The following is a 23,054-nucleotide window of genomic DNA, read 5'->3' on the forward strand; positions in this document are numbered from 1 at the left end:
CACCTCCCTCAGCTCCCCTGCTGTTGGTTGGCCTGAATCCAGTGATGGTCTTCATGCCCCTCCACACCTCTCTCATGCTGTTCTGCTGGAGTTTCCACTCCAGCTTCCTCTTGTAATTGTCCTTAGCCTCTCTGATCTTGTCCTTTAGTAACACCTGGACCTTCCTCACCTCCTCTTTGTTGCCCCCTCTGAAAGCCCTCTTCTTGTTGTTGAGGAGGGCTTTGATGTCCTTAGTCACCCAGGGCTTGTTATTTGGGTAACAATGAACAGTCTGAGCTGGAACAATGGAGTCGGTGCAGAAAGTTATGTAGTCTGTGATACACTCAGTAAGCCCATTGATGTCCTCGGTGTGAGGCTCACAGAGTGTTTCCCAGTTGGTCACCTCGAAACAGCCTTGTATTTCCGCTATTGCCTCCTCTGACCACCTCCTAACAGTCCTGGTGGTCACAGGTTCCCTCCTCACAATTGGCACATAGCGGGGGGTGAGGTGAATCAGGTTATGATCTGACCTACCAAGTGGGGGGAGGGAGGAGGAGCTGTATGCATCCTTGACGTTAGCATAAAGTCTAAAAGTAAGTCTAAAATTTTCTCTCCCCTGGTGGAACAGTCCACATATTGTTTGAATGTTGTTAGTGTATTGTCCAGTGATACATGGTTGAAGTCACCCGAGATCACAATAAAGGCACTCGGGTGCTGAGTCTGTAACCGAGCTATGGCAGAGTGGATAGTGTCACATGCAGCTGTGGGGTTAGCAGAGGGAGGAACATAAACAGCCACCAAGATGACGTGAGAGAATTCCCTGGGTAAATAATACGGCCTGAGTCCAACAGCACACAGTTCAATGTCTGGGCAACAAATCCTTTCTTTGATTGTTATGTTGGCAGGGTTACACCACCGCTTGTTAACTAAAACAGCAAGCCCACCTCCTTTCCGCTTACCGCTAGCGATGCTGTCCTTGTCCGCCCGAACAGTGTGGAAACCTTCCACGGAAGCATTCTCATCGGGAATGTCCTGGTGCATCCATGATTCGGTGAAACACATCAGGGTACACTCTCGGTATTCCCTCTGACTCCGTACCAGTGCTGAGAGCTCATCGATTTTATTTGCCAATGATCGCACATTTCCCATCACGATAGATGGCAGACACGGTTTATACCTCCTCCTCGCTTCGAGCCTCCGCTGTCTCACCATCTCCTTTTTTCTTCTCTTCTGTCCTTGACCTCTGCATCCCCCATGTGTTTTTCTCCAAATTTCAGCTGGTACTTCTGCGGGCCTGGCCAGCGAGCCGGCCGGCATCAGGGCGATCAGCTGATCTCTGGAGTAAACAGTCCGTGCGTGTAGGAGATGTGCCGCGGTCCCATTCCTTGATAAAAGTAACAGTTCCACGGCCACCAGAAGAACAAAAACTCTCTCAATCCACATGATTGAGTAAGAGATAATAAACGGATGTAAATACAAGTCAGAAAAAAAAGAATACGTAACAAAAAAGAGCTAAACCAAGAGAAAAGCAGGAGCGACTGTAACAGGCTGCACGCTGGTTGGCGCATGCGCACTGTATTTACATCACTGTAAATTTATTCTTATCACTGCTCAGATTCTGTGTCTGACCATTTTTTAATTTTGCACATTTCTGAAGTACCGTATTTTCACAACCATAAGGCGCACTTAAAAGTCTTAGATTTTCTTCAAAAAGTGCGGCGCGCCCTATAGCGCAGTGCGCCCTGTGTGTTGTAAGGAGGACGTAGTAGAGAACACCATGAGAACGCTAAAGGGTGAAGTGTGTGCGTTGACTTTATTGCACATACCTGTATAAAAGAATAGGTATGTGCGTTATGCAGGACATCGTTGTTTTAACAACCCTGAAAATGGCAAAGAGACACGCTTACGAAGCACAGTTTAAACTGAAGGCCATCAGCTAAGCGGAGGAACATGGAAATCGAGCAGCGGCGAGAGAATTTAAGATTAATGAATCGATGGTTCGCAAGTGGAGGAAGCTGGAAAACAAGCTCCGGCAGGTCAAGAAAACGCAGCTGAGTTTCCGCGGACATAAGGCGATCATCGAGCAAAGAACGAGCGGGAGAAGCGTTTCGACGGTCACCATTCGGCTAAAAGCAGTTTCACTTTCACTTTTTATGAAACGGTGCCATTTTTCCCTCCGGACCAGGACTACGGTAGCGCAGCAACTTCCAGCGGATTATAAGGAAAAGCTGGCCATCTTCCGCTCCTACTGCAGCAAACACATCGGCGACAAACACATCCAGCGATGGATGACCGATGGAGACCACAGTTTAACCAAGAGTGGAAACCAGCGCCGGGCGAGTTACGCCACAATTTGCCAATGGATTGTAGATGCTTGGGCTAACATGTCTGCTGGCACTGTTGTTCGAGCTTTCGCAAAAGCCGGCATCATTTCCGAGGAGCCGCACGGCACGGAAAGTGACTCTGACAGTGAAGAAAGTGAACCTGGCATGTTTGATGAAGATTTAGCGCAGCTGTTCAATTCAGACACAGAGGATGAGGACTTCGATGGGTTTGATTGATGATAAAAATGTGAGTACCAAACTTTGTTTTGCTCCTGCTTTATTTTTAAATACGCACACTTGTATGCTTGTGTGTTGTTGATGATGACGATTACTGGTAATAAAAATGTGAGTAAGGTACCGAACTCAGGTTTGCTCCCGCTTTATTTTTAAATACGCATATGGTACTTGTATGCGCCCTATGATCCAGTGCGCCTTATGTGTGTGTTAAATACAGTAATGGCACACATAACTGAGACTGCGCCTTTTAGCACAGTGCGTCTTATGGTCGTGAAAATACTTGGATGTTTCATTTGATCTTGGATGTAGTAAGCGACGTACGAAGCACAGGGCCCAGCTCTTCTCTGACAGCATGGTGGGAGTTTCTAAAATTGATGGCGTCTTCATTAATCCCATGCAAACGTACACCTATCTGGAACAACCCTGACATATTACAAAACAATAATATGATAAACTTTTCAGATTGGAGTGGTAAAGGAATCAAATATTTAGAACATATACTAGAAGGAACAGAATTTATTTCATTTGACGGACTAGTTACACAATATGGGATCAACAAGAAAAGATTTTTAGAATATCAACAAATTAAATCCATAGTAAAAAAATAAATTTAAACGGGGTCAAGTTGAACTACAAACACCACCAAGTGTGGTTCAATTTCTTACTCTTAAAACCCCCCAAATTACTATCCAAAATATACAGAATCCTTTCTAAAACAGATGAATAAATATCACTTCCCACCACATCAGATCAATTGCTCTGGGCTCCTTTGATCAGCTCCCTCACCTAGTGGGGGTGGGGGCTCATAGTTTGCTCCCGCCTTCACTGTTGTGATTGGTGTGGGGGTAGGGACAGGCTTAGGGCGTCGGGGGGTTCCTCGGAGGCATCTTCCTTGGGGGGCTCAACCTGGGATCATGGCCAATTAGGGGCTCTGTTGGCTCTTAGGTGACGGTTTCCTCGTGGCTGCGTGCAGCGGGGCTAGGAGAGGGTCTGTGCTGGCTGACGGACGTGGGTTACTGACCTGGTAGCCTGGCTGCCCCTGGGTGGGTCCGGGATGGGCGTGAGGTTCTGGGGGCGCTCCGTCTCTGGGCTGGGGCCCTGGCCTGGCTTCGGGGGCTTGGGTCCTGGTTGGTGTGTTGCCGGGGTTGTTGGCGGGTGCGTGCATGGGGGGGCAGCCATGGCGCAGGGTGCCGCCGGTGCATCGAGCCACCTGGGGGGCTCTTCAACTGGTGGGGGAGATTGCCACATCTTGCAGGAGCTTTCCTCTCTTCAGGAACTCTCTCTGCAGGAGGGGGAGATACAGGAGAGGTGGAGGAAGATCTCAGCCTGGGCATCTATTGTCTTATGTAGTCTGGAAGATGAGTGAATGATGGGGTGGGTGCAGTTTTCTCTGTGGTGGGGTTGGGTGGACTGTCCCGGGCTCTGTGGGGCCGGGCGGTGCTGCTGCACTGGGCCCCTGTCTGGATGGGCCCGGGCCCCCTTTCCCTGGCGGGTCGCGGAGTATGGGGGTGCCTACTGGGGCGAGCGGGGGAGCTGGCCCCAGTAGGCGGTCTGCCTCTCCCCACCGCAGTGGGTGCGGTGGGGAGAGGCAGCGGTGGGGCGAGGCACCCAACCCACCTGGGTCTGGGTGCAGTTCCCCCCTCCAGGGGCAAGGGTACCTAGACCCGGTTCGTAGAGTACGTTTGGGGAGTGTGATCGTGTGTACAGCATCTCTTTATGTTTGTCTCCACGTTGGTTGAGTGTGGAGTAAGTGCATATGAGAGCATGAGGGTGGGAATGGATGTTTGTATCTGTGTGTGCCTGTATGTCTGTGTCTATATGTCAGGTTGGGTATCAGATGCCACCTCTCTGGGGACATCTCAGGCCCTCCAAGGTTTGGAGGCCTATCTCCCCCCACCACCACTTCCCCTGCCGGTGGCGGACTCCCTCAGACATCGGTGCGTTGGTGGTTCTTTGTGTCTGGTGATGGGCGTCCAGGTACACACCGGCTCACTCCTTGGCGGCCACTTATCGGAGCCTGGAGCCTGGGGCTCGCTCGGGCCACTTCGGAGGTGGGGTGCCCCCGGCCTCTTGGCCTGGGGCTCGGTCACTCAGGCACAGCTGGCAGCCGGCGGAGCTCACGGGCGCATCACTGCAACCCCCCCTGGTTTCTGCTCCGCGGCTGCTGAGTGACCCCTCATCTGGGACTCTCCTCAGCTCTTTCTGGGACAGTGGCGCGGCTGCCCCTCTGTTGGTCTTCCTTGGTCTCTTGTCTTGGTCTGGAGTTTTGATCTCCTCCATACCTGCTTCATGCCCTGGAGGACGGGGCAGTGGCTCCCCACACCCTCTAGCAGATCATTACATGAAGGAACCGTTTAAAAAAAACAAGCGCGTCCATGCTCACAGGTGTACACACGGGTGATCACACCCACAAACTACACCTTTTTTGGCTCCTACCTCAAAGCCCACTGTGTTCTGTTGATCTTATGTGCTGCACAATAATGTTTAATATTTAGTATTTACTGTCATATTCCCATATATCATTGTGATGTTGTTTATTCTATTACTCTTGTTTTCCTCTGCTTGTTTTTTTTTTTTCTTTCTCAACAGGTCAGGGCCGTGCAGAGAGGTTTAAAGGGGCGGGTGCTCAAAGTTAAAAAGGGGCACATTGAACCAGGCTGAATAACAACAACACACATTCATCAAGAATCTAATATGGGAAGGGCAGGGCTGTGTTGATCTGAGACTGTAGACATTAAAAAGTCCATAGGAGAGATGGTAGCTGATTAAACAAGTGTCATGAGATAATAACAAAATGCAAAGATTGGTGACAGCGCTTGGAACCATAAGGCAACAAAAAACTGTGAGAAATAATTTAGGCTCTGCCTGTGAATCACTCTTTGCTTCTCTTCTTCCTTCCATCCCATCATTTCATATGTCACTCTCCACTTGCTATGTGAGAACAAGGTACAACTTTCTATTGCAATAAACTATAATCTAATTATCCACACCTAACAACTCTTGCACTTAATCTATAATAAAATGATGACAGAAAAATGTTATAGCCCTGCCTTTAGTAGCCTCACACAGCTCCTGCTGTTTCCTCCTCATGTCCTTACCAGGCATTTCTGGACAATGTTATATCATGAGTAATATTTTTTTTAAAAATCCATCTAAATAAAACACACACATGCACGCACACACAGTGACATTTTAGACCTTCTTCAGAATACTGTATATACTATGGGCATCATGGTGCTGATCCAGAATCCTTACATTATTATTTATTACTAGAGCTACAATAATAAAGCAATGAGGAGGGGGAAGTAATAAATATGAAATAATGTATTTATGATGATTCCATTTGTTTCACTATCCACTCTGTGCAGGGGCAAAGCTTATTACATTTTTTGACTGTAGAGATACAATAATTTTACTGCTGTAAAATCCAAATTTTGTCTTATTTAAAATATAAATCTAATATAATCTGCTTCTTAATGTATGTCCTTTAAAATACAGCTTGTGTTTTTTAATATATTATAATTATAATAATTATTATGTGGACATGCATATTAGATCGTTTTTTAGTGAAATATAATCCCTCCAGAAAGGCAGGAAAAGCCCGGAAACTTACTTTAAAACTAAATATGTTTCTAAATACTTTAAAACTAAATATGTTCCCTAAAACGGTGACAGAGCTACAGACCCATGACAGCCTTACACAGGTAGCCAGCAGCTATGACCAGCACTACTTGTGCAGTTAATAAAAGGACAGGTAATGTTTGTCGCGCTGCTGCACACACAGCACACTCGTTTGTTTCAGTTTGTCAGTTGCCACAAGACAACTTACCAACGTGTACGTAATAAGCTGATACTCCTGGGTGCTATACACTACAGTTTACGCTGTACACCTACTTACTGGTTTTGTCGCATCAGTCTGTGTCTCTGAGTTAACTTGTGTTTCTCCTACAGCTCCGGACCGCTAAAAATGCGCGTGCTCTTTGTGAGCTCGTTCCCGGCTCGTAACCAGCGCGTTCTGCCGTCAAGGGCGATCATTGGTTAAATGTGATCATGTGAGTGATGCAAGCCAGATCCTTTTATTTAGCAAAACTGTGATTAATAGTTAAATATTATTGTTGAGGGGCACAGACAGGACTCCGCACGCACACACACATAAAAAAAAAAAGAATATATTTTTTTAAAAAGTTGCCTCAACAAAAGGGCACTTTGGGCACCCATCAGGAAAGGGGCGGGTGCTCAAGCCCCTCTAGCCCCCCCCCTCTGCACGTGCCTGCAACAGGTGATCCTGGTGATCGATATATGCATTTTTTTTCTTTTTTCTGCTCATTCTGTTTGTTTTTGTTTTTTGCCCTTCTCCCCCGTCCCTCTTCTCAGCTGTTTTTCTTTCCCTCTTTCTTTCTCCTCTTCTTTCCCCCAGTCAAGTCTGTCCCGTATTCAGCAAGTGAAAATAAAATAAACAATAAAAGGTGAATCAAATGGACCATTACGGCAAGGCTGGGATGGTCAATTTGGTAAAGTAAATCCATTGGCCATCTTTCCTTGCCTTTAGACAATAATTCTGATGGCAAAAGAGCCAAACGGGACAGGCAAAAAACAAAACAAAAAAATAATAATAATCTAATGAGTGAAAATGAATCAAATTGAATGTTCCTTGTGTAAACCTTTCTCACAGAAGATGGTGCCCCAGTTAGAAATACTTAGCTGCTGATTTACAAACAAAACCAAGTATCCTTTTTTTTTAGAATCTATAGAGCACCAAAGAAGAACACTGATTTCCTTCAAGATCAAAATGATATATTTGATATCAAACTTGATTCTGTCTATGATGATGACAGAGTGGTTAAACTGATTCAAATGACTCATTTCTCCAACTCACATCAACTGATTTCATTGTGAAACTCAGACTTGTGGAGCAGAACCCCAAACAATAAAAAGCAGATTTAAAAACACTTAAGCCATCGGTGTTCATTAAACTGACATCATGCAGTTCAACTTCTGACCAGCCGAGGGCGATAAATCACCATCAATGAGTTCATCATCAACGACAGAAGCGTGATAGATGCTGAATGTCTTTAATATTTTTACACTGACTACATTCCAACATATATATCCAACTGTGATCCAACATATTGCAGACAATTATACTTTTTTATGCATTTATTAACAATTAAACTTGAAAGTCTGATTTCCAAAAATGTAACTTTGTTGATGTTTAATGGCACAGAAAGCCAAATGAAAATGTGCTAAGCTATATTTTTACGCTTGACTGGATCCCTTGTGCCTAAAGAGGAAAACATCATGCTAAGAATATTGCTCATAATAACATTTAAAGAATTAATAAAAATCAATTTTTTAAAAAAAGTTATCAATTCATTGTATACTAAATAGGTAACCAAACTCATGAATTACAGAGTTGACCTCTGCATGATAACCAATTCAACAGTACGCGCTACTCTACTAATATGTGTGGTACACTTGAACAGCCCGTGATATTTAATAGACAGCGTGAGAGTCTGTCTCGTTGGAGCAGATTTCCTAAAAGGCTGGTATCTTTCGAATTCTTTTGCTTGCCGTAGTGAGCTGAGCTTGAGCTACACAACATACTGATATTCACTATGAAACTTTATGTGGGAAATGACAGCAAAACAACACATTGATTCTGTAACAAACGTATCATCCATTTTTAATGATGTAAAATATCATCTGGTTGATCAACAAGAATCAATCAGCATGAATCTGAAAACATGTTGAGTGGAAGAGACAGACATGTAAAGACTGAACTATCTGTTCAACAGTGTTGTTCTAACTAAACTTGGCATAGACTCACTGAGGAACCAGGAAAGACTGTAAACCCAGGATAAAGAGTTTCAGTGAATGTGGTTTTGAAGGTGTGGAGGTGGATCAGAGTATCAGAGGAGACTCTGTAGAAGGACAGAGTGCCAACAGGACAGTCCACATATACTGCTACTCTGTTAGAGACAGAGGAGGAGGAGATGAGTGTTTTAATCTTGTTGTGCCTGACAAACTGACAACCATCCTCAGAGCAGCTCAGACTCCATGACTGATAATTAAATCCAAAAACAGAGACAATCCCACCTCTTCTCCCCCTGATGCCTCTGTAACTCACTGATATCTCAACATTTCCTCTCCACTCGACTTCCCAGTAACAGCAACCAGTGAGACCATCTTTGCACAGCAGCTGAGGCCAACCATCAAATCTGTCTGGATGATCAGGATATGACTGAACCTCCTCGACATGTGTCACCTTCCTGTTGTTGTCAGACAGTTGGAGTTTTCTGTTTACGGTGTTCGTGTCGATTGTGAGTTGACAGGAATCTGATGGAGAGAACAAACACAATCCAGCTGCAGTTATTGATCCATCATCTGTTCATTGATTGACACTTTGATGATGACACCTGACATCCCAGATGTGAATAAGTGATGTGAAGATCGTTGAATGTGTGCTGCTTTGTTTTCATAAATCACATTAAAAACACACTTACACTTCTTCAGACCTGGTGTCAACCAACGGACTCCAGCAGGCTCCACCCTGAAAGGAACAGAGGGGTCAGATCAGGAGACTCTCTATCAGCATGCACACATGGACATTATATCGCTCTCATACACATACTGTTAGGCACTGATAAAGGAACAGTCCAACATTTTCACCAATACACTTCAATCTATAGGGTCAAAGTGTACCCTTTGGCCATTTCTACCTTTTCTGTTCCATTGTGGGATTGTCGTCACACAAGATTCTAAATATATATATATATATATATATATATATATATATATATATATATATATATATATATAGCAGCTGGATAGCATAGTAGGAAGACTGCATGCCTAGGCTAGACCCCCCCCCCCCCCCCCATTGCTAAATCAAGCCTACTGCAGACATGAGAGATATGAAGTCATACCGGCTCGGGCATCGCCCGGATTAACAAGGTCTGCATCAGGTGTTGGGGAACCAGTACCCCCTGGTGAAGGTGGCTACTTGAACAAGACAGCATTGGTGGGCAACAGATGAAAACAGGGCACTGTTGGAATACTACTACACAAGTAACCCCAGCAGAGGGAGTTACATGAATACAGTGGTCCCAGTGGTAATCGGAGTGCTAGGTGCAGTGACTCCCAAGCTAGGCGAGTGGCTCCAGCAGATCCCAGGAATAAGATCTGAGATCTCTGTCCAGAAGAGCGGAGTCCTAGGAACAGCTAAGATACTGCACAGGACCCTGAAGCTCCCAGAGCTCTGGTAGAGGACCCAAACTTGAAGGATAGACTGCCCGCAGGGGCGAGAGGAGAATTGTTTATTATTATTATTATTATTATTATTATTATATATAATTTAATGCACGGCTCCACCATTTTAATGAACAATGCATTTATAATAAGAACATTTCAAGTGGGAAGGATATTGTATGATCATCATGATCCTTTAGGTCTCCTGACTCATAAAATTTAGAGAAGTGCTGCATCAATTTTGAGGGAATAATCCAGACATGCCATTCACCAGCCACATGTATTAGTCAGGTGCAATGTGTGTCAGGCGGCAGCCAGGAACGGAGGCCCTGACAGACCAATCCCTGGCTACCAAGACTAGCAATTGGGTCATGGAATTTCACTTCTCTGTTTGGAAAGGAGCCTGAGTTAGTGCATGAGGTTGAGAGGTACTGGCTAAATATAGTTGGGCTCACCTCAAGGCATGGCTTGGGCTCTGGAATAAGTTTCCTAGAGAGGGGCTGGACTGGTCTGGAGATGCCCTTGGTGAGAGGCAGTGTGTTGGAGTGGGTATCTTAGTATCCCGTCAGCTTGTTGCCTGTATGTTGAGATTTCTCGCATTGGATGAAAGGGTTTGTGTCCTGCAACTTCGGGTGGGAGAACGGGTCCTGACTGTCATCTAAGTTTATGCACCCAATGACGGTTCAGAGTACCCAGCCTTCTTGGAGTCCCTTGGCGGGGTACTTGAGGGTGCTCCACCTGTTGCTCTTCTGGGAGACTTCGATGCGCATGTGGGCAATGACAGTGAGACCTGGAGTGGGAGGAACAGCCTCTTGGATCTGAACCAGTTTGTTGTTTTGTTGTTGTACTTCTATGGCCATATGTTCTGGGAATCCTGGCACTGTGGAATGTACAGGGTGGGCCATTTATATGGATACACCGTAATGAAATGGGAATGGTTGGTGACATTAAAATCCTGTTTGTGGCACATTAGTATATGTGAGGGGGCAAACTCCTCAAGATGGGTGGTGACCATGGTGGCCATTTAGAAGTCGGCCATCTTGGATACAACTTTTGTTTTTTCAATAGGAAGAGGGTTATGTGACACATCAAACTTAGTGTTAATGTCAAAGGAAAAACAATGGTGTGTTTGGTTTCAATGAAACTTTATTCTTTCGTGAGTTACTTACAAGTTTCTCTTTGTTCTAAGCCATTGACGTGTTAAAGAGGTTAACACGTGAGGAGCGGATCGAAATTGTGTTGATATCTGGTGAACGCAGTAACCGGGTCATTGCAGCAGATTTCAGTGCAAGACACCCTACGAGACCACCCATCTCCCATGCTACAGTTAGCAAACTGCTTGCTAAGTTTTGTGAAACTGGTTCAGTGTTGGATTTGCCAAAATGCGAACGCAAGAAAACTGTCACTAATGAAAAAACATCAGTGGCTGTCCTAGCTTCATTCAGCAAGAGCCCACAGCGTAGCACTCACTGCATGTCACTGGAGGGTGGCATTAGTCGAACATCCCTTTGGCGGATATTAGCTACTCACAAATGGCACCCTTACAAACTCCAGCTACTGCAGCATCTCAACAAGAATGACCCAGATCGGCCCACCGAATTTGCAGAATGGGCAAAACAAAATTTGGAACAGTTCACACAGAAAATTTTGTTCAGTGATGAGGCAAACTTTTATGTGAATGGTGAAGTTAACAAACAAAACCACCGCTATTACTCTGACACTAACCCACATTGGATGGATCCCTCCAAGACTGTTGGAACAACAAAAGTGATGGTTTGGTGTGGTATATGGGGTACAACGATAGTGGGTCCATTCTTCATCAATGGAAACCTCAAGGCCACTGGATATTTGAAATTGCTACATGATGATGATCTTTATGCACTGAAGGTGGCACATTCCCTGAGTTTTTCCAGCAAGATGGTGCACCACCACATTATGGGTGCCAGGTCCGAGCATTCCTAGATGAACAGTTTCCTGGAAAGTGGATTGGTCGTCGTGGGCCAGTTTTATCTTTGGGGTCATCCGAAGGCAATTGTCTATGGTGTGACGATACGAGATGTGCAGCACCTGAAACTATGGATACTGGATGCCTGTACTGCCATTTCTCCTGCGGTGTTGCTATCAGTGTTTGAAGAGTGGGAGAAGAGGGTTGCATTGACAATCCAACACAATGGGCAGCACATTGAACACATTTTATACGTGGTCAGAAACTTGTAAATAACTCATGAAAGAATAAAGTTACGTTGAACCGAGCACACCATTGTTTTTCTTGTGATATTACCAATACGTTTGATGTGTCACATGGCCCTCTTCCTATTGAAAAAACAAAAGTAGTATCCAAGATGGCTGACTTCTGATTGGCCACCATGGCCACCACCCATCTTGAGGAGTTTGCCCACTCACATATACTAACGTGCCACAAACAGGATTTTAATATCACCAACCATTCCCATTTTATTAAGGTGTATCCATATAAATGGCCCAACCTGTATAGAAGCAGCAGGTATGCCACATGTAAAGCTGCCACTTTGTATTTTTGGTCAGCCATGCTAGGAGGTATGCTGTAAAAATGCGTTGTAGGGTTCAGAATGCATCATAAATGGTTTTTATTAAACAGTTAATTTTTTTAAAAAAAATCTCCTATAGGGAGACTATTAATAATAAATTAATTAATTTTAAAGAAGTTTAAAAATGAACTAAATGTCATGACTGGGCAGCCAAGCACAGGTAAGTGGACCAAAATGCAGACACCACACGGCGGCTCGGAGGTATAGTGCAAACGAACAATTTATTTGGCACTCAAAACTGGCACACAATGAAAGAGGTGAATGAAACAAAACACTACACGTGAACTAAGGGCGAGAGGGAAAACACGTGACCTCTGAATATAAACTACCTACTAAACTAATGCAAAGCTTCATGTTAAGGTACTAAGAATCTATAACGAAATACACACTGTGACTGGCAAGAACTAGAAGACAAACTATTACTAGGGATGCTGTGAATTTAAACAAAGCTATGAAACACGAGGCTTGGCTAGAACAATCTCCACAATAATTGTCGAAACAAGAAAACAAGAATCACACCGCGTGTGCCGCAGCAAAGTCCAAAGGCAATAGTCTCTTTAGCTGGCTGGGAAAAAAACAGCCTGGGCACAATACTTGGGTATTTTCCGGAGCAGGCACACAAGGTACAGGATTACAGCGTTTCTCTCTGAGTCATTGTCTGGGTAGAAGGTGAGGCTTGGAGGGGTATAGAGGTCCGGGTGAGGCTAAACCAGTTCGTCTACTCTCACTGTGAAGTGTTGGGCAGGGAGGCAGGCAGGTGAGTAGCGCCGAGAATAGAAAACAAGCCAGCGACGGGAAGAAGAGAGTTTGCTGACAACAAGATCCAATCCTCTGAGAAGGTGGGTTAGCTGACATTCCGGCAAAGAATGTTTGAGAACGCTGGTCTTAAGAGCCTGCCAGCTAATTACACACAGGTGCCATAAACTAGGGGTGTGGTGACTCTGCCCAGTGATGGATTTACTGGCACGCAGGAAAACCCAGCACTCACCTGGACGATGACACTAAATTTGTATAATCATCCATTAGCTATAGCAAGTCAGATTTTATGATACGAAGAATGATCTTTTTCTTCTTAAATCATTTCACCTGCCTCAAGACTTTGTGCTAATCTAGAATAATATATTAAAGGTCCTCTTCTATAGAGAGATTAATCTAATATTAGTTAGGGTCAGAGGGAGATACATACAGAGGTCTGTCTAAAAAGAGTTTTAAGCACTTCCTTCTTTATCAGATATTCTCACCATACCTGAGAGTGTCCAGATCTTTTTGTCCATCTGAAAGAATTCCCAAGTCACCTGGATGATTGTGGCTCACATCCACTTCTCTCAGAGTGGAGGAGTTGGAGCTGAGAGCTGAAACCAGAGAATTACCGCCTTCCCCTGTGATCAAACAACCTGACAGACTGCAGACAAACACACACACACACAAACACACACACATATATATATTTAGTAGTTTTCTTTTGTTTGTTTGTTTTTTTCCTGAAAGAATGCCATTCATCTATAGACTCTTTCAAGAAGAAGGCCCAGCAGTGGTTGTACTTCTGGCTAATCTAAAATCTCTTTAAATGGAAATTCTGTTGTTTCTATTTATTCTGTTTTCTAGTGTCAGGAAAAACCTGAAGATAAAGTTAGAAAATTCTAAATACTAGCCTAATAATTTCCAGTGTACAATGTGGACTCTGCAATCCAACAGACAATAGCTTTACTCCTGAATCCTGCAGGTTATTGTTACTCAAGTCAAGCTCTCTCAGGCGAGGGGCCTCTGAGCTGAGAAGTGAAGACAGAGCTTCACAGCTTTTCTCTGACAGGTTGCAGATGCTCAGTCTAGAAAAAAATGTACAAAAGCACACTGCTTTAAAAAGGCATACATGGTGCAGTGAAGTGATCAGCAAATTAGCAGTATTTATGCAATTTATGTAGAAGCAAGGCAGTTCACTATCATTTAGACTATAACGAAAAGATAAAACAACACATGGACATATTGTCACAGAGTTATGTACTCTCCATGTTACCTATGCTAATGCTACTTATTACTTATTATGACCTCAAAGTTTCCAGTTTCCAGTGTGGACTCTCAACTTCAGCACACATAAGCGTTACTCCGGAGTCCCGCAGATTGTTATTACTCAGGTCCAGCTCTGTCAGACTAGAGGACTGTGAGCTGAGAACTTCAGACAGAGCTTCACAGCACCTCAGTGAGAGGTTACAGCCACTCAGACTAAAAAAAAAAGATACATGCTGCATTTATAAAAGACAACATTAGGCAGTATTTACATGCTGTTCAAGAAGTTAAAGTTAAAGTTGTAGCAGACTATTGTGACTTAAGGTGAAATACTGAAACTACAAAGATGCAAAAACATGAAAATGACGCTGACTTAATTTTTTTTTTCAGTTCTTATTGATTACATTTATCAGTTAAGGAAATGAGAATGTTGATTGATCTGACCTGAAAGTTTCCACTTTACACTGTGGGCATTTCATTCCAATAGAGAGAAGCTTTACACCTGAATCCTGCAAGTTGTTGTTACTCAGGTCTAGCTCTCTCAGACTAGAATGTACTGAGCTGAGAATTGAGGACACAGTTTCACAGCTTCTCTCTGTAAGGTTACAGCCGCTTAGTCTGTGGAAAAAATCATAATAAGGAATATATGAACAGAAAGTCAAAACTTTATTAATTTTACAGCAGATTATTGATTATTTCTGTAAACTTATAAACTGGAATCGCATCTGTAACCGGAAGGTCGCCGGTTTGATCTCTGGGCTCTCTGTCCTGGTCGTTGTGTCCCTGGGCAAGACACTTTACTCTACTTGCCTACTGGTGTTGGCCAGAGGGGCCGATGGCGCGATATGGCAGCCTCGCTTCTGTCAGTCTGCCCCAGGGCAGCTGTGGCTACAACTGTAGCTTGCCTCCACCAGTGTATGAATGTGAGAGTGAATGAATAGTAGTATTGTGAAGCGCTTTGGGTGCCTTGAAAAGCGCTATATAAATCCAATCCATTACTATTATTATTATTAAATATCAAAATATTGTCTTTCTGACCTGAGAGTTACCACTTTACAATGTGGGGAAATCATTCCAACAGACAGCACCCTCATTCCTGAATCTTGCAGGCTGTTATAACTCACGTCCAACTCTCTCAGATTAGAGGACTGCGAGCTGAGAACTGAGGACAGAACTTCACAGCTTCCTTCTGATATGTTACAGACCCTTAGTCTGAAAAATTATGAAGATGAAAACAAGATGAAAAAAAAGTAATATTGGTGTTCAAGTGTATTCATGTTGCAGTAAGATTTAACAGATTTAACAATATTTTACACTGGCATTCTTATTGATTTGTGTTAACAACACAAAAATGTGTTAGCACACTATGATTTAGATTGAAATACTACAAATGCAAAGCTAAAATGACACATAGATGAAATTAACTCAATTCATTATTTATGTCAGCTGGTGAATAAGAGACTATCACTTGATATGACCTGAGAGTTTCCAGTTTCCAGTACTGACTTTCAGCACACAGAATTTTCATTCCTGAATCTTGCAGGCTGTTATTACTCAAGTCAATCTCTCTCAGACTAGACAGCTGTGAACTGAGAAATGAGGACACAGCTTCACAGCTTCTTTCTGAGATGTTACATCCACTTAGTCTGAAAAAATTTAAACACAGGAAAAACTTACTGGTTATCTTTGTCAACTGATTAAAAAACACAGACACAAAAAATAAACAAACAAAAAAACAAAAAACGAGAATGTGACCTGAGAGTTTCCAGTTTCAAGTTTGGACTATTCACTCCAGCAGATAGAAGCTTTACTCCTGAATCCTGTAGGTCATTGTTACTCAGATCCAACTCTCTCAGATTGGAGGACTTTGAACTGAAAACTGAGGACAGAGCTTCACAGCTTCTCTCTGAGAGGTTACAGCCACTCAGTCTGGAAATAAAAAAAAACAAGTAAAAGCATAGTACGCACTAGCTGACAGTTCTTGCAAGCAAGAAACAAAACAAACAAACAAAAATACCCATGATAACCACTTTCCTGTTGGTGTAAAAACAAATCACATAGACCAAACAAAACCTTATATGGCAACCCTGGGCATTTGGTTACTTAGGAAGAGAGGAAAGTTGTGGGAGTGACAACAGTGAGTTTTGGGATGTGAGAGATCACGTTTAGCATATTTTGAGTGCATAGTTAGTTTGTAGTGTAGTTGGTAAGTGTTATAGTCATGTTCTTTCCTTTGTTTTGTTTGACAAAACAATAAGGGGACTACTGAATGTCACAGTTGCTGCCAAAAGCCGCAAAAGGCAGATTTAAATGCAAATGCTGTCTCCAGCTGAAAACACGAGGAGTGATATACCTCTTGTGTACATTCCCCCTCTGTCTTCTGCTAGACAGGAAATTTTTCTTCTACTGCCATTTTATGGGGGTTTTTGTGTGTTAATACAGTAAGTCAACAAAAGATATGTGAGGTTGTGCCGAAAATAAGAATACCAAATAAGTCAAGGTAAACAGTTTTTAAAGGAGAAATTCAAAAATAGTGAAAGATGGGCAATTCTACCATCTATTTCAGAGGGCTGATCACATATTTACTTACAAAGCTTTTTTGGAGGTTTTGACCACTGGCAGCAGTCTCAAAAGAGCCTCTTCTGAAGCAGAATATTTCTTTAGGTCAAACACATCCACATCTTCTTCTGATGACAGTAAGATGAAGACCAGAGCTGACCACTGAGCAGGAGAAAGTTTATCTGTAGAGAGACTTCCTGAACTCAGGGACTGTTGGATCTCCTCCACTAGAGAACAATCATTCAGTTCATTCAGACAGTGGAACAGATTGATGCTTTTCTCAGCAGACAGATCCTTTCTAATTTTCTTCTTGATATACTGTACTGTTTCCTGATTGGTCTGTGAGCTACTTCGTTTCTGTGTCCACAGGCCTTGTAGCAGACGCTGATTAGTCTGCAGTGAAAGACCCAAGAGGAAACGGAGGAACAAGTCCAGGTGTCCATTTGGACTCTGTAAGGCCTTGTTCACAGCACTCTGGTGGAGATATTTTAAATTCTTTTTCCCTAGTGACAATCTAGACCATTTTGAGGTTGCTTTTTGTTCTTCCAGCAGGTTGACACAAGAGCTGATAAAGGTTAGATGGACATGAAGAGCAGCCAGAAACTCCTGAATGCTCAGATGGACAAAGCAGAACACCTTGTCCTGGTACAGTCCTCTTTCCTCTTTAAAGATCTGTGTGAACACTCCTGAGCACACTGAGGCTGCTCTGATATCAGTGTCACATTCTGCCAGGTCTGACTCATAGAAGATCAGGTCACTTTTCTGTAGCTGCTCAAAAGCCAGTTTTCCCAGTAACTCAACCATCGTCCTGCTCTCTGGACTCCAGTGTGGATCCATCTCAGCTCCTCCATCATATTTGACATTCTTCACTTTTGCTTGGACCACCAGGAAGTGGATGTACATCTCAGTCAGGGTCACAGGAATCTGTCCTCCCTCCCTGGTTTTCAGCATGTCCTCCAGAACTGTAGCAGTGATCCAGCAGAACACTGGGATGTGGCACATGATGTAGAGACTTCGTGATGTCTTGATGTGGGAAATGATCCTGCTGGTCTGCTCCTCATCAGTGAATCTCTTCCTGAAGTACTCCTCCTTCTGTGTGTCAGTGAACCCTCGGACCTCTGTCACCCTTTCAACACAATTAGAAGGGATCTGATAGGCTGCTGCAGGTCTTGTGGTTATCCAGACATGAGCAGAGGGAAGCAGGATCCCTCTGATGAGGTTTGTCAGGAGCACATCCACTGAGGTGGACTGTGTGACATCAGTCACAGTCTCAGTTTTTTGAAAGTTCAGAGGAAGTCGACACTCATCCAGCCCATCAAAGATGAACACAACCTGGAAGTCATCAAAGATTCCTGCTTCTTTGGTTTCAGTAAAGAAGTGATGAACAAGTTCCACCAAGCTGAACTTTTTCTTTTTCAGCAAATTCAGCTCTCTGAATGTGAAAGGAAACATGAAGTGGATATCTTGGTTGACTTTGTCTTCAGCCCAGTCTAGAGTGAATTTCTGTGTTAAAACAGTTTTTCCAATGCCAGACACTCCCATTGTCAGCACTGTTCTGATTGGTTTATCTCTTCCAGGTGATGCTTTAAATATGTTTTCTTGTCTGATTGTTGTTTCTGGTCTGTCTGGTTTCCTGGATGCCGTTTCAATCTGTCTGACCTCATGTTCATCATTGACTTCTGCAGTCCCTCCCTCTATGATGTAGAGCTCTGTGTAGATCTGACTCAGAAGGGTTGGGTTTCCTGCTTTAGCGATCCCCTCAAATACAGACTGGAATTTCTCCTTTAGCCTAGCCTTCAGTTTGGGCTGACATTTTTGAAGAACTTCTAAATGAATAAACAGCAGATAACAACACTGTCTGTTATGGAGCACTTTACATAAATAATTCAACAATTCAAAACAACACAAAACCCCCCAGACTATGACACTATAAGTTTCTGGACACATTGTCAGTTGGATTGCTGACTGTGAGTGCTCCTGGTTTCATCTTGTTTCTGAATTATTACTGGCCAGTTATTTGCAGATGAGTAGCTGAAACATTCTGAGATTTAGAAATAGTTTGTATCCTCAGCCTAATTTTTGCCTCAGTAGTTTCATAACAAAATTCAGTGAATCACTTTTTCCTTTTTTTCCTGTTTGTTTGTTTGTTTTGGTAAGGGGCTTAACACTTTTGTAAGCAATATCATTTGGTTATAACAAATATCCCACAAAAATGACATAAGGAGTTTCCTCCTCTCCTCAGAAAACCATGAAACTGATCAACTTGTGTTGCAGAGGAATATCTTTCCAAAACCCTGGCCTTAACACAATTGAAAATCTGTTATGGTCAGGCCAGTATCAGGAAACCAAATAATTTATTTAAACTTTACCTAGCCAAAAGCGTGTTGATACCAACCACAAGTGTCTGGTTAAGGTACAACATGCTTATGGATATTTAACCAAATATCAGTGGGAATTATTGGATATTTTGATCCTGTATGTATACTTTCAGCTTGTGTGGATCAGAGGCAATCCAAATTAAATTCAAACTTGTCCACTCAATTCTTGTTTTATAAATTAATTAAATTGTATAGTATGCAATTATTCCACCCTGGAAAAGAACACCTCAAATAACTCATTTGAAAGCTCAACATTTCCATGCTATCCATTACCAATGATCAGCGCACGTAAAGTTTTGACCACAACTGTAGTTTGTCTATGTTTAATTATCATGTTGTTGTAATTTTTTATGCCATCATCCAAGGAAATTCAGAAACAAATAAGAAACAAAGTACTTAAGATCTCTCATTCTAGAAATGGTTATAAAATCATTTCTACAGCTGTAGGACCCCAGCAAATGACAGTGACAGCTATTATCCACAAATGGCCGGCTGACCAAAATAACCCAAAGAGCGCAGCAATAACTCATCCAACAGGTCACACAATATCCAAAGAATGCAAGCCTCTCTTAACATTAAAAAATGGCCTGCATGGCAAGATGAAAAAACTTTGTTTTTTCTCATTTTTTCCAGAAGACTTTTGGGTAAATACTCTGGGGGACTGACAAGACAAAAGTTTAATTTTTGGAAGGAATGTCATCAAAATCTGGTATAAAAGTAACACAGAATATCAGAAAAGGAACATCATACCAACAGTAAAATATGGTGGTGATAGTGTGACTCTCTGGAGCAGTTTTGCTGGCTCAGGAACTGGAAGGTTTGCTGTCATAAATGGAACCATGAATGATTTTCATCTGTTCTTGACCTCAAGTTGATGCACACTTGGGTTCTGCAGCAGGACAATGGTCCAAAACATACCACCAAGTCTACCTCTGAATGGCTTAAGAAAAACAAAATGAAGACTTTGAAGTGGCCTAGTTGAAGTCCTGACCTTCAACCAACGATCTGAAACTTGGACCCATCAGATCAAAAGCACAGATTTAGAGTTGTGTCTGCTACTGAAACTCTGTGTGGGATCTATTTCTGAGGCTGGTGACTCAGATGAATTTATCCTCAGCAGCACAGGTGACTCTTGGTCTCCCTTTCCTGGAGCGGTCCTCATTTGAGCCAGTCTTGTCGTAGCCCTTGACAGTTTTTGCGACTGTACTCAGGACACATTCAATGTTATATCAATTCTCTGAACTGACTGACCTTCACTTCTTAATGTAATGATGGACTGTCATTTCTCTTCACTTAGCTGATTGGTTCTTGCCAAAGTATGAATTCTAACAGTTGTCAGCTGTGTACCAACCTGACCTCTGCAACACCACAATTGACAGTCCCAACCCCATTAAGAAGGCAAGAAATACTGACTACATCATAAAACTGAGGCCAAGAGTTTGTAGCGCTGTCAACAAAGCAAGGGGTGGCTACTTTGAGGAATCTAAAACATAAGACATAGAATTCTTTATCAATTTTTTCTTTTCTATATAATTCCAGATATCTTGTTTCATGTATTTGATGTCTTCAGTATGTATGTACAATGTAGAAAATAGTAAAAAAAAAAAAAAAGACAAACATTGAACGAGAAGGTGTATCTAACCTTTGATGATGTTTTGGAGTTGTAGGCGCAGCTTAACTATAGCTGATGTTGACCTTCTAAATTAATGCACACTGAGGCTACAACGTCCCCTCGCTTACCACTGATCCCTTACACAAACCACTGAATGCTTACCTTGTGATGAAAGTGATAAATATGCCTGGGCTGAGGAATTTCCTGTTGGAGGATAGTATACATTGAGAGGAAATCTATACTTTAAGACAATATAAACAGGTTATTTTTCCTCAAACATAATTTGCAGAGGAAAGATATAAAGTCACACTAACAGTGTGAACTAAGGAGTTTTCACATCTCTTTTTAAACTTACCTTTATTCATGTTCTTTAAAGTTGTCCTTGCTACTTCAATGACATGGTCAGTAGTATATGTCTGCACCATTAAATCTACAGTTTTCAGTCTGTCTGCGTTCTCCAGATGGCACTTTTTGATGGATGGAAAATCACCTTTTGTTGCATTCTGAAGGTACCAGTGGAAATGCTTTAGCTCCACCTCTCCCAGATTCTCCAGAATGTGCAGTAGCTGCTCCTTAACAGGTATTTCCATCTTTGAGATATAAGAATACAAAAAGAGAAATACACAGAATTGTTGATATTACAAAGCAGCTGCAAGTGTCTTTTGACTTAAATATGATGTATGGTCAGTTACATTAATCATAAATGGCCTGCATTTGTATAGTGCTTTACTAGTCCCTAAGGACTCCAAAGCGCTTTACACATTCAGTCATCCACCCATTCACACACACATTCACACACTGGTGATGGCAAGCTACATTGTAGCCACAGCCGCCCTGGGGCGCACTGACAGAGGCGAGGCTGCCGGACATTGGCGCCACCGGGCCCTCTGACCACCACCAGTAGGCACCGGGGGAAGTGTCTTGCCCAAGGACACAACGTGTCTTGCCCAAGGACACAACGACAGTTCGTCTTGTAACCTTCCAATTACAAGACGAACTGCTAACTCTTGAGCCACAATCGCCCCCAATAAGACCAATCTTGAAAAACCTGTTGAATTTAACGTAGCCATTAGAGAACTTTCATTTAATATATCCATTCTTGAGTTAAGTACACCATCTTTTTCAGATGAAAATCAAATATGTGGAAAAAAAAATTACCAAGTAATAAACTAGAAATGCAAGTGATAGCATGAATTTTAGGAAAGGAACAGTTGGTCTTCTAAACGATTTGTATAAAAAAATGTTAAAGGAAATTGTTAGCTGTTAACTGACAGAGACATTGCAAGAAGTATTTTGCAATTATTACTCAAATAACTTGTAAATTCAGTGAAACCTTACAACATGTGTGGAGCAGTTTGCAGGGACGGTACCTTGCTTAGAGTTACCGCAGGGTAGCCGTTCAGTGGATTCGAACCCCCGAACTTCCAATCATGGGGCGACCACTCTACCTACTGAGCTATCCCTGCACCTAAAGAAGGGTTACCCTGTGTCACCACTGCTGATTACACGGCAATCAAAGCTGGACAACAGCTGTACAGTCACATGGATAAATCTGTGAAGTGAGACAAGAGTGGGACAGGCTAAGCATAAGATATTTATGTACACAGTTCCAAAAATCATTCTAGTTCTGTTACATCAGTGGTCCCCAACCATGGACCGGTACCGGTCCATGAGTCGTTTGGTACCGGACCACAAGGGTGTGAAATTCATGGTTTTCATGGTTTTTCTCATTTTTTCTCGTTATTTTTTTGATTGTTTTTATCGTTAACTCGGTCTCCCTGGGTCTGGGTGTGTTATGATTAAATCTTTTTTTTTTGGTATCGGTACTGCTTTTATTTTGTTGTATTCATCTGCGACACCTTAATTAAGTTAGTTAATACTTTTTTTTCTAGATAGATTTCAATATACACTGTCAAACCAAAAAAATATCTCTCAAGTTGCATTAAGTGGGCAAATATTAGGTAGATTATTAATATACTGAGCATCATTTTAATTTAAGATTTTAAACTGGAGGTATTCCAAACCTATTGTTAATAAATCATAACTATAATAATGTAATTACTAGAATGCCTATGTAGTTTCAAATCTATAGAATGAGATATTTGTTATGGATTAGTCAAAAAGCTGGCTGCAGAATGACTGGCCT

General features: G+C 42.6%; 1 protein-coding gene across 3 annotated transcripts; it reads right to left on the reverse strand.

Moving 5' to 3' along the window:
- Positions 1-8,346: 8,346 nt before the first annotated feature.
- On the reverse strand, positions 8,347-21,498 carry LOC146607792 (NLR family CARD domain-containing protein 3-like). Of its 3 annotated transcripts, XM_085347347.1 has the most exons (12): positions 21,264-21,498; positions 21,071-21,112; positions 16,950-18,744; positions 16,115-16,288; positions 15,838-16,005; positions 15,398-15,571; positions 14,804-14,977; positions 14,402-14,575; positions 14,008-14,181; positions 13,602-13,757; positions 9,044-9,090; positions 8,347-8,876 (listed from the first exon to the last, which is right to left on the reverse strand). In XM_085347347.1, exons 1-12 carry the CDS (start codon positions 21,496-21,498, stop codon positions 8,347-8,349), a joined length of 3,843 nt encoding a protein of 1,280 aa, XP_085203473.1. The 3 variants fall into 3 exon arrangements, with proteins under 3 accessions (XP_085203473.1, XP_085203474.1, XP_085203475.1); XM_085347348.1 differs by lacking the exons at positions 14,008-14,181; positions 14,402-14,575; positions 15,838-16,005; positions 21,071-21,112; XM_085347349.1 differs by lacking the exons at positions 13,602-13,757; positions 14,402-14,575; positions 14,804-14,977; positions 15,398-15,571; positions 21,071-21,112 and having other exon boundaries at positions 14,008-14,119; positions 15,950-16,005; positions 21,219-21,498.
- Between the last annotated feature and the right edge of the window lie 1,556 nt (positions 21,499-23,054).

This window comes from Diplotaxodon limnothrissa, linkage group LG23 (genome assembly GCF_057381915.1).
Source record: "Diplotaxodon limnothrissa isolate DT_005_m linkage group LG23, D_limnothrissa_male_GT1.1, whole genome shotgun sequence".
NCBI lineage: Eukaryota > Metazoa > Chordata > Actinopteri > Cichliformes > Cichlidae > Diplotaxodon > Diplotaxodon limnothrissa.